Here is a 20,429-nt window from a genome sequence, read left to right on the forward strand (position 1 = left end):
CCTCCTTTGAGTATGCAGTGCACCATTGTAGCTCTCTTGAGATTCACCTCCGAGTTGTTTGCAGCTGGGAGAATGGATCTCCTTACGAGTTCAAACCACCCCTTGGCTTCAGGAGTGAGATCTGTTCGCTTGATGAACTTTGGTTTCTTTCCCGCACCCCTTTCCCAGTCGGCTCCGGGTACACAAATATCACCTACGATCTCAGTGAGCTCGTCATTGTCTTGGCTTTTATTTATCCTTGTATGATAACTGGGCTCATCAAAGTGTGGTGCTTTCAGGTGAAGAGTTCTCATTATAGCACTTGGGCTGAAGTCCACCTCCTTTCCTCTTACATAGCTTTTGAAGGTTGGGTCCCTGGTTTTGTCTTCTCTTACCACATTTGCGTAAAATTCCTTGATGAGGTTTGCATTGATCTTCCCTTCTGGATTAGTGAGCAATTCCCACCCTCTTTCTTCTATCTTCTTCGGAATCTGTGGGTATTCGTTTTCATTTATTTGGAAGGTTAACTCGGGCAGTATCTTTTTGAGTTTTATCCGCTCAAATTCTCGTTCATGGAAGGCAGTTTTGAACCTCTTTTCATCATAAGGAGTGTTCTCCATTGGTTCCTTCCTCTTCTGCCTCTTGGAGCTTGATGACGCCATGAATTTGCGTTGCTGTTTTGAGGTGTTTTGAGGATACGGATAGATGAAGAATGGGTTGGCTAGGACAATTTGTGATGAAGGATTTTAGTACGCCAAAAGTGTAGAGTGTGGAGAGTGGGGATTTGAATGTGAGGAGTGAGGCTGCACTAAGGTTCCTTTATATAGGGAGATTATGAGAGAATGGAAGGTGTGGATTGCAAGAATGGTTGCTTGATGGACGGTTGGGGTTGTCTATGAAGGAAGGACAAGGATCATCACTTAATGAGAGTGAATGGTTCGGTCTTCAAAGGGTCTCCTTTCTTTAATGTTGCATGGCAACGTTTCCCCATGCGTTCCTTCTTGAGACAAGTGTGTAGTTCTCTTCATGAAGTGGCCGAACCTCCCCCATTTAATTGTCCAATCAATCTCCATCAATGCTCCCTTTCTTTTCCCTATAAAGACAAAATAAGAAAGGTGAGAATAATATCAAACCAAAGACAATTTAAATTTTTCGGCTAAGAAAAGAAAAGATTAGATTGTTTATTTATGAATTTCAACTAACTAACTAACTATTCGTGGGTCCTTATATGCATATTGGTGGCACCATGGGGTGACACCAAACTTAGTTTGGAGCACTGTGATGAAAAGTTCTGTTCAAAGCTTCCAAGACTAGCATGCTCTTAGTTGCATTCATGCTTTCTTGGCATGCTTTGAACACCAAACTTGTTCTTCACTGTATACTACAGAATAAGGATTCCACCAAGAGTTTGTTAAGTTTGGGTTTGAATTCATAAATATTGACTTATTTACTATCTTCTAAAAGCATATAAAACATGGGTTGCCTCCCATGAAGCGCTTCTTTAGCGTCACTAGCTTGACGTTTCTCCCTCATCAGGGTGGTTGGTAATGCTTGAAGTCCTCCCCTCTTGCTGTTGACTTGTATCCATTGGTTGTATCAATGATCTCTACATGTTCCAGGGAGAGAATTCTGTTGATTGTGAAGACTTTAGGTAATTGAGATGGTACAGTAGGGAGATTAGGGGGGATATCTGGGAAGTAAGCTGAGATCACTCTATCTCCTGGAGAGAAGTCTTCCGTAGGGATCTTTTTGTTCCTCCACTTCCTTGGTACCTTCTTCCTTGTGTCCTTTGATATTGCCTTGCTCTTGATGACTTCTTTTCCTATGGTAGTTGTGATGTTATCTTCACATGCCTCTAGGGGTTTAGGTTCCTCTAACCTTTCCTTGAGCTGTGGTAGTGGTTGTTTCCCTTGTTTATTAACCAAAGGGGTCTCCAGATAGGTTGGGTGTGCTTCTGTGCTTGCTTCCTCCTTTAGCATCTCATCATGGTCTTTACTTGGTTCCTTGTGTTCTTGGTCTACTTTTTGTGAGAGTTTGAAGACATTAAAGCTGAGCCGTTCATCATGGATCCTCAATATTAGCTCCCCTTTCTCCACATCTATGAGTGCTCTGGCCGTAGCTAGGAAGGGTCTTCCCAATATGATTGGGTGAATGTGACTCTCTTCCATGTCCAGGATGACAAAGTCTGTTGGGAGAAAGTATTTCCCAACCTTTAGTAACACATTTTTCACCACTCCTATTGCTTGCTTTTGAGTCTTGTCAGCCAGTCTGATGACCACATCTGTGGGCATTATCTCATTGATCTGCAGCCTCTTCGCCAGGGATAGGGGCAGTAAATTGATGCTTGCCCCTAAATCACAGAGTGCTCTGTCAAACATTGTTTCCCCTATGGCACAGGGGATGTGAAAACTCCCTGGGTCTCTTCTTTTTGCAGGAAATTCAGGTTGAATATGGGCACTACATTCCTTGTTTAACACTATAGTTTGGCCTCCTTTGAGTGAGCTTTTCCTGGGAAGAAGTTCCTTCATGTACTTGATGAATGCAGGCATTTATTGTATGGCCTTGATGAATGGTATGTTCACATACAGAGATGCAAACAAGTCTAGGAACCTTGAGTATATTCTCTTCCCCACAGCACCATTGAGCAGTTGGGGAAATGGTGCATAGAGCTTCAGCAACTCTTGTTGTGAGATTTTTGGTTCTTGGTGATCTCTATCTTCCTCCTCTGTTGAGTTGTTTTCAGGCTGTTGGGAGAGGTTGCTTAGCTCGTCTTCATCCTCCTGATCACTTGTAGTGACCATTTTACAATCTTCCCATCTTACTTTCTTTGCTTCTCCTCTTGGGTTTTTCTCCATGTCACTTGGGAAGACATCAGTAGGTTTGGGAATCTTCTCCGCTAAGCATCCCACTTGGAATTCCAGCTTCTTGATGGTCTCTCCTTGGTTCTTAATGTTGGCTCGCACCTCTTCTTTGAACACCTTGTCTTCTTGAATTTCTTGGCATATTCCTTCAAGTAAGGTTTCAAGCTTAGAGAGTCTGTCATCAATTGATGGTAAATTGGGATTAGAGGTGGAAGGATGAGAGGTGTTGTTGTGGGGGTGTTGATATGTCATCTGTGTGAATTGTTGATGAGCTACATTATTGTTGGAGTTGTAACGTCTCTGGTCTTGGCTTTGCTCTTGCTGATTCTCCCACCCCAAGTTTGGGTGGTTCTTCCATCCAGAGTTGTATGTCTTGGAGTATGGATCATGGTTCTGTCTAGGTGAATTCCCAATGTAGTTGGCTTGCTCAAGGTCCTCTTCTTCAACTTCTTCTTGGGTTGTTGATGAGGTGGTGATTGCTGCCACGTGGTTCATTTCTATCTTCTTGGTGAGGTCAGCTAACTGCTTGGTAATAAGCTTGTTCTGAGCCAGCAGAGCATCTACATTGTTTAGCTCCATTACTCCCTTAGTGTTCCCTCTTTCGGAAGCATAGAAGTAGTCATTCTCAGCTACAGTTTCAATGACATCTATGGCTTCTTCAATAGTCTTCTTCTTGTTCAAGGATCCTCCAGAGGAATGATTTACTGCCTTCTTTGATTCATATGACAAGCCTTCATAGAAGATGTGCAGTTGGACCCACTCATTGAACATCTCTGGTGGGCATCTCCTCGTTAGGTCTTTGAACCTTTCCCAAGCTTCATAAAGTGTCTCCCCATCTTGCTGTCTGAACGTCTGTACTTCGGTTCTCAGCCTATTGATCCTTTGAGGGGGGTAAAACCTTGCCAAAAACTTATTCACTACCTCTTCCCAATTTGTCAGGCTTTCTTTTGGGAAGGATTCAAGCCATTTGAATGCCTTGTCCCTGAGAGAAAATGGGAACAAGAGCAGCCTATAAACATCCTGGTGGACTCCATGGGACTTCACTGTGTCACAAATCCTCAAGAAGATGGTCAAGTGTTGATTCGGATCTTCTTGAGCACCTCCTCCAAATGAGCAATTATTCTGCACAAGAGTGATGAGCTGAGGTTTAAGCTCGAAATTGTTGGCATGTATGGTGGGCTTCTGAATGCTGCTCCCACAGTTGCCTGGGTTGGGATTGATATAAGAGCTTAACACTCTTCTATCCTCCCTAACATGATTTGCTCTACCTCCTCCCCCATGGTTATTGATGGTGTTTTTGCGGAAAACGAATTTTCCAAACACATAGATCTTACCGGCAAATGTACCGGGTCGCATCAAGTAGTAATAACTCACTTAGAGTGAGGTCGATCCCACAGGGATTGATGGATCAAGCAACTTTAGTGGGTGATTAGTTTAGTCAAGCTAACATTGAAGTGGAATTGAGTGAAATGTAGCCAACAGAAAGTAAATAGCAAGGAAAATTTAAAGTGCAGAAAGTAAAGTAACTGAAACTTAAAGAACAAGAAAATAAAAGAGCTGAAACTTAAATTGCAAGAAAAGTAAATTGGCAGATTCTTAAATGACAACAAATGTAAATTGCATTAAATGTAAAGGGGATTGGGTGCAAAAAATTTAAAGGAAAGCAATAAGCAGCACTTAGAATAATTGCAGAATAATTAAATTGCATGAAAAGTAAAAGGGATTGGGTGCTGGGAATTAAAATATCAACAAGAAAATGTAAAGAGCAATCAAGCAGAGGAGTAAAAGATGAAATAAGTGCAGCAGATTTAAATAGAAATGGAAAATTTCTTGAAGAAGCAACACAGAATGTAATTAAGCTCAATTGTGAAATTTAAAGAGACAAATGAAGATCTCAGGCAATCAAAGAGACTAGAAAACAAGTCTAGATCTCAATCCCTTCCTTGATCCAACAGCAAACAAGATGCAGGAAAATTAAAGATGAAAGCAATGAAGAAAACTTTGATTCAAATCACAATTCGCTTGAAAGTTTGCAGAAGAAGAACAAGAGAGGTTGCAGATGGAGAATGAAAACATAATTTCTTCCAATCTCCACCCAAGATTCAAAACAGAAAATGAAAACTAAGAGAGAGCTCTCAAATCCTAATGCTCCCTAGTGGAGCTAGCCTCTTTCTAATTGAGCTCCTATTAGAGCCAACCTCCCCTCTGAAATGAGAATGATGCCCTTTATATAGGCTTCTTTTACAAAATGAAAATGAAATTGAAATTAAAAACAAATTCACAAAAATGAAAAACCTAATCTAGCTTCTTTGTGTGCCTTTGAGTCATGTTGAGTGGGCTTTTGCTTGCTTTGGATTTGAGGGAGAATGGGTCTTGGATGGCCTTGATTCAATTTGGTGAGGAATTGAATTTATATGAAATTAAACTTTTGGCCCATGATTATTTGCTCCCAGGAGGCTGCCCTGCCCTTGTGGAGGGCAGGGCAGAGTTGCCATGGTGCGTCAAGTGCTGCCCATGCGTGCTTGGTGCTGGCCGTGCCAAGTTGTGTGCGCGCCTAAGCACCTTGCCTTTACTTCCTTGAAGGTCTTGTGTTCGAACCTTGGTGAAAGCACTTGAGGAGAAATTTTTCCTTGATTTTCCATGAAGAGAGCATGACATTTCCCTACTCTCCAAGAGGGCAGAGCAGAAAAATGAGCGCTACTTTGCTTTGGGGTGAGGCTCCAGCTTCGAACCTTGGTGGAAGCACTTTGGTTTATTTTCGCTTATTTTTGGCCCTTAAAGATGCCTTTCATTCATGCCTCAATTTTACGCCAAATATGGATTGCTATATATCGTTGGAAAGCTCTGAATGTCAGCTTTCCAACGCAACTGAAACCACATCAATTGGACGTCTGTAGCTCAAGTTATAGCCCTTTGAAGGAGGCATGGTCATGCTGTAAGCGCCCAGATTTTACCTTAGCGAAAATTCTTGCTTCCAACCTCACTTTGCATCACGATTCTGCTCTGCCCTTGGCAAGAGCAGGGCAGTGTGTGCTAATTGCCTATTCTCCTTTAATTTGGTCATGGGCCACGCTTTTAAAAGCGTGGCCTAAGGCTCCAAAGTGTGCTCCATCTTCAAAGTGTGTCCCAAAGCTCTTTTTTTCTCCTTTTTAGCTTATTTTGTGCTTCTTTGCTTCTTTTTCTTCTTATTTCCTACAAGATTTATAAAATTAAAAGATCAAGAAAATATATCATTTAAGCACAAAAGAATGCAATATTTAAGCACTAATCATCAATTTATTGTATGAAAAAGCATAGAAAAATAGGTATATGATGACTTGTCATCACAACACCAAACTTAAACCTTGCTTGTCCCCAAGCAAGAAAAGAATCATGCAATAAAGATTGACAATCCAAGGTAAGAAGAATAGCAACTCAATGTTCATGGTAAGCTAGTTTTCTAAGCATGCTACAATCACAAAAGAAATGTAAATGATTGATGCTTCTATCTAGCTCATTTTATGAAATCTTTTCCTTATATTTCTTCCTTGAAACAAGGTTTTGATTGATTTTTTTTTAGCTTCTCTTTTTGGGTGCTTTACCCCATGAGTTGATAACAAAGCTACGACTTCTAAATGCTTTGTTTTCAAGTATTACCACTTGATACATAAGCACCACAAGCATTTAATTAGAGGACTTCATTGAGCTCATTTTTCTTTTCTTTTCTTGACTCTCTAATCATTGATGCTCAGAGCCTTGAGCTTTGAGGGAGTGCTTTTGCACTTGAGCCTAGCCTTGACTTCTAAGTGTTTTGTTTTCAAGCATTTGGCTTGATACATAAACACCACAAGCACTTAACAAATAAATTGCCATTGGTACTCAGAGCCTTCAGCTTTCTCATTCTTTCCCTTTTTTTTTCTTGCTTTAATTGTATTTGCTTCTTCAAGCACCAATGAGACAAGATTGAATATTTTCCTCAAGCTAATTGGATCCTATAGCGTAAGAGGGCCACAATATCAACACCCACATACATAATTTTCAAAATTCATGGAAATTGAGATGCTGAGATGAGAGATGAGTTTTTTTTACCAAAATTGGTTACCGGGCTTTGTAGAGCTCATCACTGTGGATGCGTGGTCGCAAATAGTGCGGCGATCGGAGCTCAGAGTGAGAAGTTATGGTGGATTTAATGGAAGACAAGGGTTTGTTCTTGCTTCATGATGATTGGATTTTTGATGGTATAGAATTTCACAAATAAATTCTCGTTGCAAGTATAGCTTCTAAACCAACAAATAATCCTCTCATGCAAAAATTTGGTTGTCACAAGTAACAAACCCCAATAAAAATAATAACCGAAATATTCAAACCCCGGGTTGTCTCTCAAAGGAATTATAGGGAAGTGTTCTTGTTATTAGTTATGAGATGTATATTTTGGGGTTTTTGGATAAAGAATAAGAAAAGTAAATGGCAAAAGAAATAAACTAACAACTAAGAAAGTCCTTGGCAAGGAATGAGAAGTAGAAGTCCTATCGTCATTATCATCCTCAACTGTGACAACAATTGTCCATTGCTCCCACTTAGTTAACCTTTAACTATGAAGGAAAGTCAAGTGGATAAATCAATTTGATTCCTCAAGTCCTAGTCAACTCCTAAGGAAAGATTAGCTTTAGTGGAATTCAAATCAATTAGCAACTTCTAATTATCAAATCAACAAAGGAGTTTGATAACTGATGAGCGGATAATTTATACGCTTTTTGGCATTGTTTTTAGGTAGTTTTTAGTAAGTTCAAGCTACTTTTAGGGATGCTTTCATTAGTTTTTATGTTAAATTCACATTTCTGGACTTTACTATGAGTTTGTGTGTTTTTCTATGATTTCAGGTAATTTCTAGCTGAAATTGAGGGACTTGAGCAAAACTCTGAAAAAGGCTGACAAAAGGACTGCTGATGCTGTTGGAATCTGACCTCCCTGTACTCAAAATGGATTTTCTGGAGCTACAGAACTCCAAATGGCGCGCTCTCAACGGCGTTGGAAAGTAGACATCCAGGGCTTTCCAGCAATATATAATAGTCCATACTTTATTCGGAAATTGACGACGCAACTTGGCGTTGAACGCCAAGTACACGCTGCTGTCTGGAGTTAAACACCAGAAAAACGTCATGATCCGGAGTTGAACGCCCAAAACACGTCATAACTCGGAGTTCAACTCCAAGAGAAGCCTCAGCTCGTGGATTGATCAAGCTCAGCCCAAGCATACACCAAGTGGGCCCCGGAAGTGGATTTATGCATCAATTACTTACTCATGTAAACCCTAGGAGCTAGTTTATTATAAATAGAACTTTTTACTATCATAATCCGAGATCCTAGATCCTAGATTGTATTTTGAATCCTGTGATCACGTTTTGGGGGCTGGCCATTCGGCCATGCCTGAACCTTTTACTTATGTATTTTCAACGGTGGAGTTTCTGCACACTATAGATTAAGGGTGTGGAGCTCTGCTGTACCTCAAGTTTCAATACAATTACTATTTCTTTTTATTCAATTCTCTCTTATTCTTATTCCAAGATATTCATTCGCACCCAAGAACATGATGAATGTGATGATTATGTGACGCACATCATCATTCTCACCTATGAACGCGCGTGATTGACAACCACCTCCGTTCTACATGCAACCGAGCTTGAATGTGTATCTCTTAGATTCCCCAACAGAATCTTCGTGGTATAAGCTAGATAGATGGTGGCATTCATGAGGATCCAGAAAGTCTAACCTTGTCTGTGGTATTCCGAGTAGGATCCTGGGAATCCGGAAAGTCTAACCTTATCTGTGGTATTCCGAGTAGGATTCCGGTAATGAATGACTGTGACGTGCTTCAGACTCGCAAGTGCTGGGCGATAGTGACAGATGCAAAAGAATCAAGGGATTCTATTCCAGTAGGAGCGGGAACCAACCAGTGATTAGCCGTGCTGTGACAGAGCGCGTGAGCGTAGTTTTCACTGCGAGGATGGGATGTAGCCTTCGGCCAGTGTGATGCCTCCAGACGATTAGCCATGCGAGTGACAGCCGCAGAGGACCATTTTCCAGAGAGGATAGAAAGTAGCCATTGTCGAACGGTGAACCCCTATACACAGCTTGCCATGGAAAGGAGTAAGAAGGATTGAGTTGAAGCAATAGGAAAGTAGGCGTTCTTGAGCCATACAGTATCTCCATTCGCTTATCTGAAATTCCCACCAATGAATCTGCATAAGTATTCTATCCCTTTTATTATTTCTATTTTCTTATTTCTATTTTCGAAACCATAAACCAATTTAATCTGCCTAACTGAGATTTACAAGGTGACCATAGCTTGCTTCATACCAACAATCTCTGTGGGATCGACCCTTACTCACGTAAGGTTTATTACTTGGACGACCCAGTACACTTGCTGGTTAGTTGAACGGAGTTGTGTTCACTCGTGCCAATTTCAAATTCCATAACAGTACAAGAAGTACAACTTAAAGAATATGGATCACAATTTCGTCTACCAAGTTTTTGGTGCCGTTGCCGGGGATTGTTCGAGTATGGACAACTGACGGTTCATCTTGTTGCTCAGATTAGGTAATTTTCTTTTCAAAAATCTTTTTCAAAATTTTTCTTTTATTTTTCGTTTTTCTAAAATTTATTTTCGAAAAAAAAATTAATAAAGATACAAAAAAATTCATAAAATCATAAAAATAAAAAAATATTTTGTGTTTCTTGTTTGAGTCTAGAGTCAATTTTTAAAGTTTGGTGTCAATTGCATGCTTTAAAAATTTTTCTTGCATTATTTTTTTCGAAAATCTCATGCATTCATAGTGTTCTTCATGATCTTCAAGTTGTTCTTGACAAGTCTTCTTGTTTGATCTTGATGATTTCTTGTTTTGTATTGTTTGTTGTTTTTCATATGCATTTTTCGTTTGTTAGAGTCCATGCATTAAAGATTTCTAAGTTTGGTGTCTTGCATGTTTTCTTTGCATCAAAAATTTTTCAAAAATATGTTCTTGATGTTCATCATGATCTTCAAAGTGTTCTTGGTGTTCATCTTGACATTCATAGTGTTCTTGCATGCATCATGTGTTTTGATCCAAAATTTTTATGTTTTGGGTCATAATTGTGTTTTTTTCTCTCATAATTAAAATATTCGAAAATAAAAAAAAATATATTTTCCTTATTTTTCTCATAATTTTCGAAAATTTGAGTTGACTTGGTCAAAAATTTTTAAAATTAGTTGTTTCTTACAAGTCAAGTCAAAATTTCAATTTTAAAAAAAATCTCATCTTATCAAAATCTTTTTCAAAAATCATATCTTTTTCATTTTTTTTCTATTTTTCGAAAATTTCAAAAAAATCTTTTTCAAAATATTTTCAAAATCTTTTTCTTATCTTTATATCATATTTTCGAAAATTAGCTAACAATTAATGTGATTGGTTCAAAAATTTGAAGTTTGTTACTTTCTTGTTAAGAAAGGTTCAATCTTTAAATTCTAGAATCTTATCTTGTAGTTTCTTGTTAGTTAAGTCATTTTAAAAATTAAATCTTTTTCAAAATATCTTTTTCTTAAAACTTTTATCTTCTTTTTATCTTATCCTTCTCAAAATTTTATCTTTTTCAAAATTTGATTTCAAAATATCTTATCTAATTTATTATCTTCTTATCTTTTTAAAATTTGATTTTCAAATCTTTTTCAATCAACTAACTAACTTTTTGTTTGTTTCTTATCTTTTTCAAAACCACGTAACTACTTTTCCCTCTTCTATTTTCGAAAATATCTCTCTTTTTCAAAAATTCTTTTTAATTAACTAAATGTTTCATGTTTTAATTTTAATTACAATTTATCTCTAATTTTCGAAAATCACTAACCCCTTTTTCAAAATTATTTTCAAAATTTCTCTTCTCTTTTCTTCTTCTATTTAGTTATCTAATTACTAACACTCCTCTTCATCTCCCTCCATCTAAAAATCCGAATTCTTCTTCATTCTTCTACCCCCTTTCTTCTTCTACTAACATAAAGGAATCTCTATACTGTGACATAGATGATTCCTCTTTCTTTTCTTGTTTTCTTCTCTTTCATATGAGCAGGAACAAGGATAAAGGCACTCTTGTTGAAATTGATCCAGAACCTGAAAGGACTCTGAAGAGAAAATTAAGAGAAGCTAAATTACAACAATCCAGAAATAACCTTTCAGAAATTTTCGAACAAGAGAAGGAGATGGCAGCCGAAAATAATAATAATGCAAGAAGAATGCTTGGTGACTTCACAAAGCCAACGTCCAAGTTTGATGGAAGAAGCATCTCCATCCCTGCCATTGGAGCCAATAACTTTGAGCTGAAACCTCAGCTAGTTGCCTTAATGCAACAAAACTGCAAGTTTTATGGACTTCCACCTGAAGATCCTTATCAGTTTTTAACTGAGTTCTTGCAGATCTGTGAGACTGTAAAGACGAATGGAGTTGATCCTGAAGTTTACAGACTCATGCTTTTCCCTTTTGCTGTAAGAGACAGAGCTAGAATATGGTTGGATTCATAACCCAAGGATAGCCTGGACTCATGGGATAAGCTGGTCACTGCCTTCTTGGATAAATTCTTTCCTCCTCAAAAGCTGAGCAAGCTGAGAGTGGATGTTCAAACCTTCAAACAAAAAGATGGTGAATCCCTCTATGAAGCTTGGGAAAGATACAAGCAGCTGACCAAAAGATGTCCATCTGACATGTTTTCAGAATGGACCATATTAGATATATTCTATTATGGTCTCTCTGAATTTTCGAAAATGTCATTGGACCATTCTGCAGGTGGATCTATTCACCTGAAGAAAACGCCTGAAGAGGCTCAAGAACTCATTGACATGGTTGCAAACAACCAGTTCATGTACACTTCTGAGAGAAATTCCGTGAACAATGGGATACCTCAGAAGAAAGGAGTTTTTGAAATTGAAGCTCTGAATGCCATATTGGCTCAGAACAAAGTGTTGACTTAACAGGTCAACATGATCTCTCAAAATCTGAATGGATGGCAACATGCATCCAACAATACTAGAGAGGCAGCTTCTGAAGAAGCTTATGATCCTGAGAACCCTGCCATGGCAGAGGTCAATTACATGGGTGAACCTTATGGAAACACCTATAATTCATCATGGAGAAATCATCCAAATTTCTCATGGAAGGATCAACAAAAGCCTCAACAAGGCTTTAACAATGGTGGACGTAACAGGCTGGGCAATAGCAAGCCATATCCATCATCTTCTCAGCAACAGACAGAGAATTCTGAATAAAACACTTCTAATTTAGCCAATGTAGTCTCTGATCTGTCAAAGGCCACTTTCAGTTTCATGAGTGAAACAAGATCCTCCATTAGAAATCTGGAGGCACAAGTGGGCCAGCTGAGTAAGAAAGTCATTGAAACTCCTCCCAATATTCTCCCAAGCAATACAGAAGAGAATCCAAAAGGAGAGTGCAAGGCTATTGATGTAATCAATGTGACCGAATGCACAAGGGAGGAGGAGGACGAAAATCCTAGTGAGGAAGACCTCCTGGGACATCCCTCAAGCAAGAAGGAGTTTCCTATTAAGGATCCAAAGGAATTTGAGGCTCATATAGAGACCATAGAGATTCCATTAAATCTCCTTCTGCCATTCATGAGCTCTGAAGACTATTTTTCCTCTGAAGAGGATGAAGATGTAACTGGAGAGCAAGTTGCTCAATATTTAGGAGCTATCATGAAACTGAATGCCAAGTTATTTGGTAATGAGACTTGGGAAAGTGAACCTCCCTTGCTCGTTAATGAACTGGATACTTGGATTCAGAAGACTCTACCTCAAAAGAAACAAGATCCTGGCAAGTTCTTAATACCTTGCACCATAGGCACCATGAACTTTGCAAAAGCTCTGTGTGATCTAGGGTCAGGGATAAATCTTATGCCACTCTCTGTAATGGAGAAGCTGGGGATCATTGAGGTACAACCTGCCTTGTTCTCATTACAATTGGCAGACAAGTCATTAAGACAAGCTTATGGATTAGTAGAGGACGTACTAGTAAAGATTGAAGGCCTTTACATCCCTGCTGATTTCATAATCTTAGACACTAGGAAAGAGGAGGATGATTGCATCATCCTTGGAAGACCTTTCCTAGCCACAGCAGAAGCTGTGATAGATGTCAACAGAGGTGAATTAGTCCTTCAATTGAATGGGGACTACCTTGTGTTTAAGGCACATGGCCATCCCTCTGTGACAAAAGAGAGTAAGCATGAAGAGCTTCTCTCAGTTCAGAGTCAAAAAGAGCCCACACAGTCAAACTCTAAGTTTGGTGTTGTGAGGCCACAACCAAACTCTAAGTTTGGTGTTGGGACTATACAACATTGACCTGATCACCTTGTGGCTCCATGAGAGCCACTGTCAAGCTATTGACATTAAAGAAGCGCTTGTTGGGAGGCAACCCAATGTTATTTATCTAATTTTATTTTATCCTATTTTTTTGTTATTTTGTGTTTTATTAGGTACATGATCATGAGGAGTTACGAAAAAATCATAAAAATTAAAAACAAAGTCAAAAACAGCAGAAGAAAAAAATTTACACCCTGGAGGACGCACAGGCTGGCGTTCAACGCCAGTAAGATGCATCTGGCTAGCATTCAACGCCAGAACAGAGCATCATTCTGGCGCTGAACGCCAGAAACAAGCAACATCCTGGCGTTGAACGCCAGGAATGTGCCCAGAAAGGAAAAACTGGCGCTGAACGCCAGTAACAAGCATGAAACTGGCGTTCAACGCCAGAAACATGCTTTACATGGGCGTTGAACGCCCAGAATGTGCACCAATGGGCGTTTAAACGCCAGAATGATGCAAAAGGCATTTTACATGCCTATTTGGTGCAAGGATGGAATTCCTTGACACCTCAGGATCTGTGGACCCCACAGGATCACCTCAGGATCTGTGGACCCCACAGGATCCCCACCTACCAAATTCCCATCTTACCTCCTAATCCTATTTCACTCTTCCCCATGTCACACTTCCCAACAACTTTCACCATTCACCTCAATTCCTCTTCCCAATCAACCCATTCACCACTCACATCCATCCACTCTTCCCCATAAACCCCACCTACCTTCAAAAATTCAAAAACACTTTTCCACCCATTCCCACCCTAAATGGCCGAATACACACTACCCCCTCTCCCTATAAATACCCTTCCATTCTACTTCATTTTCACACAACACAACCCCTTCTTCTTCACCTAGGCCGAACCTACCTCTCTCCCTCTCTACCATATTTTCTTCTTCTTCTTCTTCTCTTCTTTCTACTCTTGCTCGAGGGCGAGCAATATTTTAAGTTTGGTGTGGTAAAAGCATAAGCTTTTTGTTTTTCCATTACCATCAATGGCACCTAAGGCCGGAGTATCCTCTAGAAAAGGAAAAGGGAAGACAAAAGCTTCCACCTCTGAGTCATGGGAGATGGAAAGATTCATCTCTAAGAGCCATCAAGACCACTTCTATGATGTTGTGGCAAAGAAGAAGGTGATCCCTGAGGTCCCTTTCAAGCTAAAAAAGAATGAGTATCCGGAGATCCGACATGAAATCCAAAGAAGAGGTTGGGAAGTCCTAGCCAACCCCATGCAACAAGTCGGAATCTTAATGGTTCAAGAGTTCTATGCCAATGCATGGATCACTAGAAACCATGATCAAAGTATGAACCCGAGTCCAAAGAATTATCTCACAATGGTTCGGGGGAAATACTTGGATTTTAGTCCGGAAAATGTGAGGTTGGCATTTCACTTGCCCATGATGCAAGAAGATGAACGCCCCTACACTAGAAGGGTCAACTTTAATCAAAGGTTGGACCTAGTCCTTACGGACATATGTGTGGAAGGAGCTCAATGGAAGAGAGACTCCAAAGGCAAGCCAGTCCAACTAAGAAGATTGGACCTCAAGCCTATAGCTAGAGGATGGTTGGAGTTCATTCAACGCTCCATCATTCCTACTAGCAACCGATCTGAAGTTACTGTGGATCGGGCCATCATGATTCATGGCATCATGATTGGAGAGGAAGTAGAAGTTCATGAGGTCATCTCCAATGAAATCTACAAAATAGCCGACAAGCCTTCACCCATGGCACGGCTAGCTTTTCCTCACCTTATTTGCCATCTATGTTACCCAGCTGGAGTTATCATAGAAGGAGACATCCTCATTGAGGAGGATAAGCCCATCACCAAGAAGAGGATGGAGCAAGCAAGAGAGACCCCTCACGGTTCTCAAGAGATGCATGAGGAAGCTCATCCTCAAGAAATCCCTGAGATGCCTCAAGGGATGCACTTTCCTCCCAACAACTATTGGGAGCAACTCAACACCTCCTTGGAAGATTTAAGCCAGAATGTGGAACAATTAAGGGTGGAACATCATGAGCACTCCATCATTCTCCAAGAAATAAGAGAAGATCAAAGAGCAATGAGGGAGGAGCAACAAAGGCAAGGAAGGGACATAGAAGAGCTTAAGGACATTGTTGGACCTTCAAGAAGAAGACACCACTAAAGGTGGATTCATTCCTTGTTCTTTATTTCTTTCTATTTTTTTTTTTCGGTTTTTAATGTTGTGTTTATCTATGTTTTGTGTCTCTACTTCATGATCATTAGTATGTAACCATGCCTTAAAGCTATGAATAAAATCCATTAATCCTTCACCTCTCTTAAATGAAAAATGTTTTAATTCAAAAGAACAAGAAGTACATGAATTTCAAATTTACCCTTGAATTTAATTTAATTATATTGATGTGGTGACAATACTTTTGTTTTCTGAATGAATGCTTGAACAGTGCATATGTCTTTTGATCTTGTTGTTTATGAATGTTAAAATTGTTGGCTCTTGAAAGAATGATGAACAAAGAGAAATGTTATTGATGATCTGAAAAATCATGAAATTGATTCTTGAAGCAAGAAAAAGCATTGAAAAAGAAGAAGCTTCCATTCAAAAAAAAAAAAAAAAGAAAAAGCAAGTTGAAAAAGCCAATAGCCCTTAAAACCAAAAGGCAAGGGTAAAAAGGATCCAAGGCTTTGAGCATCAATGGATAGGAGGGCCCAAGGAAATAAAATCCAGGCCTAAGCGGCTAAATCAAGCTGTCCCTAACCATATGCTTGTGTCATGAAGGTCGAAGTGAAAAGCTTGAGACTGAGTGGTTAAAGTCGTGATCCAAAGCAAAAAAGAGTGTGCTTAAGAGCTCTGGACACCTCTAACTGGGGACTTTAGCAAAGCTGAGTCACAATCTGAAAAGGTTCACCCAGTTATGTGTCTGTGGCATTTATGTATCCGGTGGTAATACTGGAAAACAAAGTGCTTAGGGCCACAGCCAAGACTCATAAGTAGCTGTGTTCAAGAATCAACATGCTTAACTAGGAAAGTCAATAACACTATCCGAAATTCTAAGTTCCTAAAGAAGCCAATCATTCTAAACTTCAAAGGAAAAAGTGAGATGCCAAAACTGTTCAGAAGCAAAAAGCTACAAGTCCCGCTCATCTAATTAGAATTAATATTCATTGATATTCTGGAATTTATAGTATATTCTCTTCTTTTTATCCTATTTGATTTTCAGTCGCTTGGGGACAAGCAACAATTTAAGTTTGGTGTTGTGATGAGCGGATAATTTATATGCTTTTTGGCATTGTTTTTAGGTAGTTTTTAGTAAGTTCAAGCTACTTTTAGGGATGTTTTCATTAGTTTTTATGTTAAATTCACATTTCTAGACTTTACTACGAGTTTGTGTGTTTTTCTGTGATTTCAGGTAATTTCTGGCTGAAATTGAGGGACTTGAGCAAAACTCTGAAAAAGGCTGACAAAAGGACTGCTGATGCTGTTGGAATCTGACCTCCCTGTACTCAAAATGAATTTTCTGGAGCTACAGAACTCCAAATGGCGCGCTCTCAACCGCGTTGGAAAGTAGACATCCAGGGCTTTCCAGCAATATATAATAGTCCATACTTTATTCGGAAATTGACGACGCAACATGGCGTTGAACGCCAAGTACATGCTGCTGTCTGGAGTTAAACGCCAGAAAAACGTCATGATCCGGAGTTGAACGCCCAAAACACGTCATAACTCGGAGTTCCACTCCAAGAGAAGCCTCAGCTCGTGGATTGATCAAGCTCAGCCCAAGCATACACCAAGTGGGCCCCGGAAGTGGATTTATGCATCAATTACTTACTCATGTAAACCCTAGGAGCTAGTTTATTAAATAGAACTTTTTACTATCATAATCCGAGATCCTAGATCCTAGATTGTATTTTGAATCCTGTGATCACGTTTTGGGGGCTGGCCATTCGGCCATGCCTGAACCTTTTACTTATGTATTTTCAACGGTGGAGTTTCTGCACACCATAGATTAAGGGTGTGGAGCTCTGCTGTACCTCAAGTTTCAATACAATTACTATTTCTTTTTATTCAATTCTCTCTTATTCTTATTCCAAGATATTCATTCGCACCCAAGAACATGATGAATGTGATGATTATGTGACGCTCATCATCATTCTCACCTATGAACGCGCGTGATTGACAACCACCTCCGTTCTACATGCAACCGAGCTTGAATGTGTATCTCTTAGATTCCCCAACAGAATCTTCGTGGTATAAGCTAGATAGATGGCGGCATTCATGAGGATCCGGAAAGTCTAACCTTGTCTGTGGTATTCCGAGTAGGATCCTGGGAATCCGGAAAGTCTAACCTTGTCTGTGGTATTCCGAGTAGGATTCCGGTAATGAATGACTGTGACGTGCTTCAGACTCGCAAGTGCTGGGCATTAGTGACAGACGCAAAAGAATCAAGGGATTCTATTCCAGTAGGAGCGGGAACCAACCAGTGATTAGCCGTGCTGTGACAGAGCGCGTGAGCGTAGTTTTCACTGCGAGGATGGGATGTAGCCTTCGGCCAGTGTGATGCCTCTAGACGATTAGCCATGCGAGTGACAGCCGCAGAGGACCATTTTCCAGAGAGGATAGAAAGTAGCCATCGTCGAACGGTGAACCCCTATACACAGCTTGCCATGGAAAGGAGTAAGAAGGATTGAGTTGAAGCAATAGGAAAGTAGGCGTTCTTGAGCCATACAGTATCTCCATTCGCTTATCTGAAATTCCCACCAATGAATCTGCATAAGTATTCTATCCCTTTTATTATTTCTATTTTCTTATTTCTATTTTCGAAACCATAAACCAATTTAATCTGCCTAACTGAGATTTACAAGGTGACCATAGCTTGCTTCATACCAACAATCTCTGTGGGATCGACCCTTACTCGCGTAAGGTTTATTGCTTGGACGACCCAGTACACTTGCTGGTTAGTTGAACGGAGTTGTGTTCACTCGTGCCAATTTCAAATTCCATAACAGTACAAGGAGTACAACTTAAAGAATATGGATCACAATTTCGTCCACCAATAACTCAAGAGTCACCAATTACTCAACCTAAGCCAAGAGGAGAAAATTCTATCGTAGCTTCCTTCCAAGCATTTTGTCAAATACTTGGGAGGCATAAGAGGAAAGCATAGTAAAATGACAAGAGATATGAAATCTAATTACTACTAATTGCAAAGAATTAACAACAACAATCAAAGAAGGCACAATTAACATGAGTTACCTCAAATTGCATTAAAAGAAAATAAAAGGAACAAGAGTGTATCAACAACAAAATAGAGAATTACAAGAATAAAATGCTAAACTAGAGAAAGGAAAGGTAGAGGAGCAAGAATTTGTAAAGGAAAAGTAAATCAAAGCATGAATTAAACCTAGATCTAGGAGAAGAATTTAACCTAATCCTAATCCTAATTCTAGAGAGAAGAGAGAGCTTCTCTCTCTAGAAACTAACTAAAAACATGATCCAAACTAAACTATGACTACTTGGTAACTAACTCCCCCCCTTTTGACTCCTCTTGATTTCTGCATATAATAGGCTCTGAATTGAGTTGGATTTGGGCCTGGGAAGCCCAGAATTTGCCCCCAGCATTTTCACTTTAATGAAGTCACGTGCAAGCATCGACGCGTACGCGTGGGTCATACGTACGCATTGCTTGACATTTAGCTATCCACGCGTACGCGTCATATACGCGTATGCGTCGCCATGCGACTTCACTTCCCACGCGTGCGCATCTGCTGCGTGTGTGCGTCGATGAGTGCATCCCAAATCCTTGGTTTTTCATGATTTCCCACTTTGTATGCTTTTCTCTTCACTCCTTTGATCTATTCCTAGCCTTTTCATCCTGAAATCACTAACTAACACATGAAAGCATCTAGTAGAATCAATGGTGAATCAAAATTAACAATTTAAGGACCTAAAAAGCATGTTTTTACACTTAAATACAATTTAGGAGAAAATCATGAAACCATGCTATTTCCTTGAATAAATGTGAGAAAAGTGGATAAAATCCACCTAAATCAAGCACAAAATGTTCCACGAAATAGTGGTGCATCAAATCTTCCGACACTTAAACCAAGCATGTCCTTATGCTTAACCAAGAAGAAGACGGAGGGTATCAACATTTATTCAATGCAACTAAACTATATGCAATCTACTTATATGCAATTATCCAAATGCAAGTACCTAAATGGATGCAAGTACTTGGTCAAAATGAATCAATTCCCAAGAATACCAATATAATCATAAGAGCTAAGGGTATTAACAACCAAGCCAAACCACAATTGAATTGAGTTATTAAAGATTATACAAACTTGCAAGAGAAGAGATGATCATGGTGAAAATATGTAATTGAGTATTAAACCCTCACCGGATGTGTATCCACTCTAGTCGCTCAGGTGTTTAGGGTTGATTCACTCAATTCTTCCCTAATCATGCTTTCCAAGATTTGTTTTACATCTAACAATCAACAATTATTCAATGCATGCATACATATATCATGAGGTCTTTTTGTAGGTTGTAATGGGGCTAGGGTCAAGGTAGCATGCATATGGTCAAGTGAGCTTGAGATTTGAATCTTTGGTCAACTTAAACTTCCCACCTAGCCTATATGACAATCTATACAATTTTAAAGCTAACATAACTACTCATTCTTCACTTTTTTACACACTCATGCATTCTTTTTTTACTCACAACTCATATGCATTGACTTTATTAAACTTTACTTTGGGGCATTTTGTCCCATTCTTATTACTTTCTTTTTTTCTTTTCTTTCTATTTTTTTGTTTTTTTTATACATATTTTTTTCCTTTTATTTCCTCAATTTTTTTCTTCTTTTTTGCAATAAAGTATGCACAAGAACATCAATGCATATGATTTTACATTTAATTAACACATGAGTATGTACCCAATTCCCAATATTTTCAACAAAAATGTAATACACACCTTTTTCCAACCAATGTCCAAAGTTTCCCCACACTTGAATGATGCACACACTCACTAGCCTAAGCTAATCAAAAATCCAAATTAAAATAAGCTCACACTCACCATGGGGATCAAAATAAGCTCAAAATTGGCTAACAATGGAAGATAAAAGGTAAGACTATTTGGGTAAGTGAGCTAATTGAAACGATGACCTCAATCATATAAATGCATATATACAAGGAATAATGGACATATAGATTTAAACAAATCAAAGATCACAATCATAGAAAG

General features: G+C 39.2%; 1 protein-coding gene across 1 annotated transcript; it reads right to left on the reverse strand.

Annotated features, from left to right (window-relative positions):
* Positions 1–1,511: 1,511 nt before the first annotated feature.
* LOC130962848 (uncharacterized) lies at positions 1,512–2,528 on the reverse strand. The gene has a single exon (XM_057889008.1). The coding sequence runs from the start codon at positions 2,526–2,528 to the stop codon at positions 1,512–1,514; it is 1,017 nt and encodes a 338-aa protein (XP_057744991.1).
* Between the last annotated feature and the right edge of the window lie 17,901 nt (positions 2,529–20,429).

Source organism: Arachis stenosperma, chromosome 2 (assembly GCF_014773155.1).
Source record: "Arachis stenosperma cultivar V10309 chromosome 2, arast.V10309.gnm1.PFL2, whole genome shotgun sequence".
In the NCBI taxonomy this organism is placed as follows: Eukaryota; Viridiplantae; Streptophyta; class Magnoliopsida; order Fabales; family Fabaceae; genus Arachis; species Arachis stenosperma.

What these genes read in the sequence shown, in the direction of transcription:
- LOC130962848 (XM_057889008.1), bottom strand. Translation starts at nt 2,528, where the DNA reads ATGCCTGCATTCATCAAGTACATGAAGGAACTTCTTCCCAGGAAAAGC.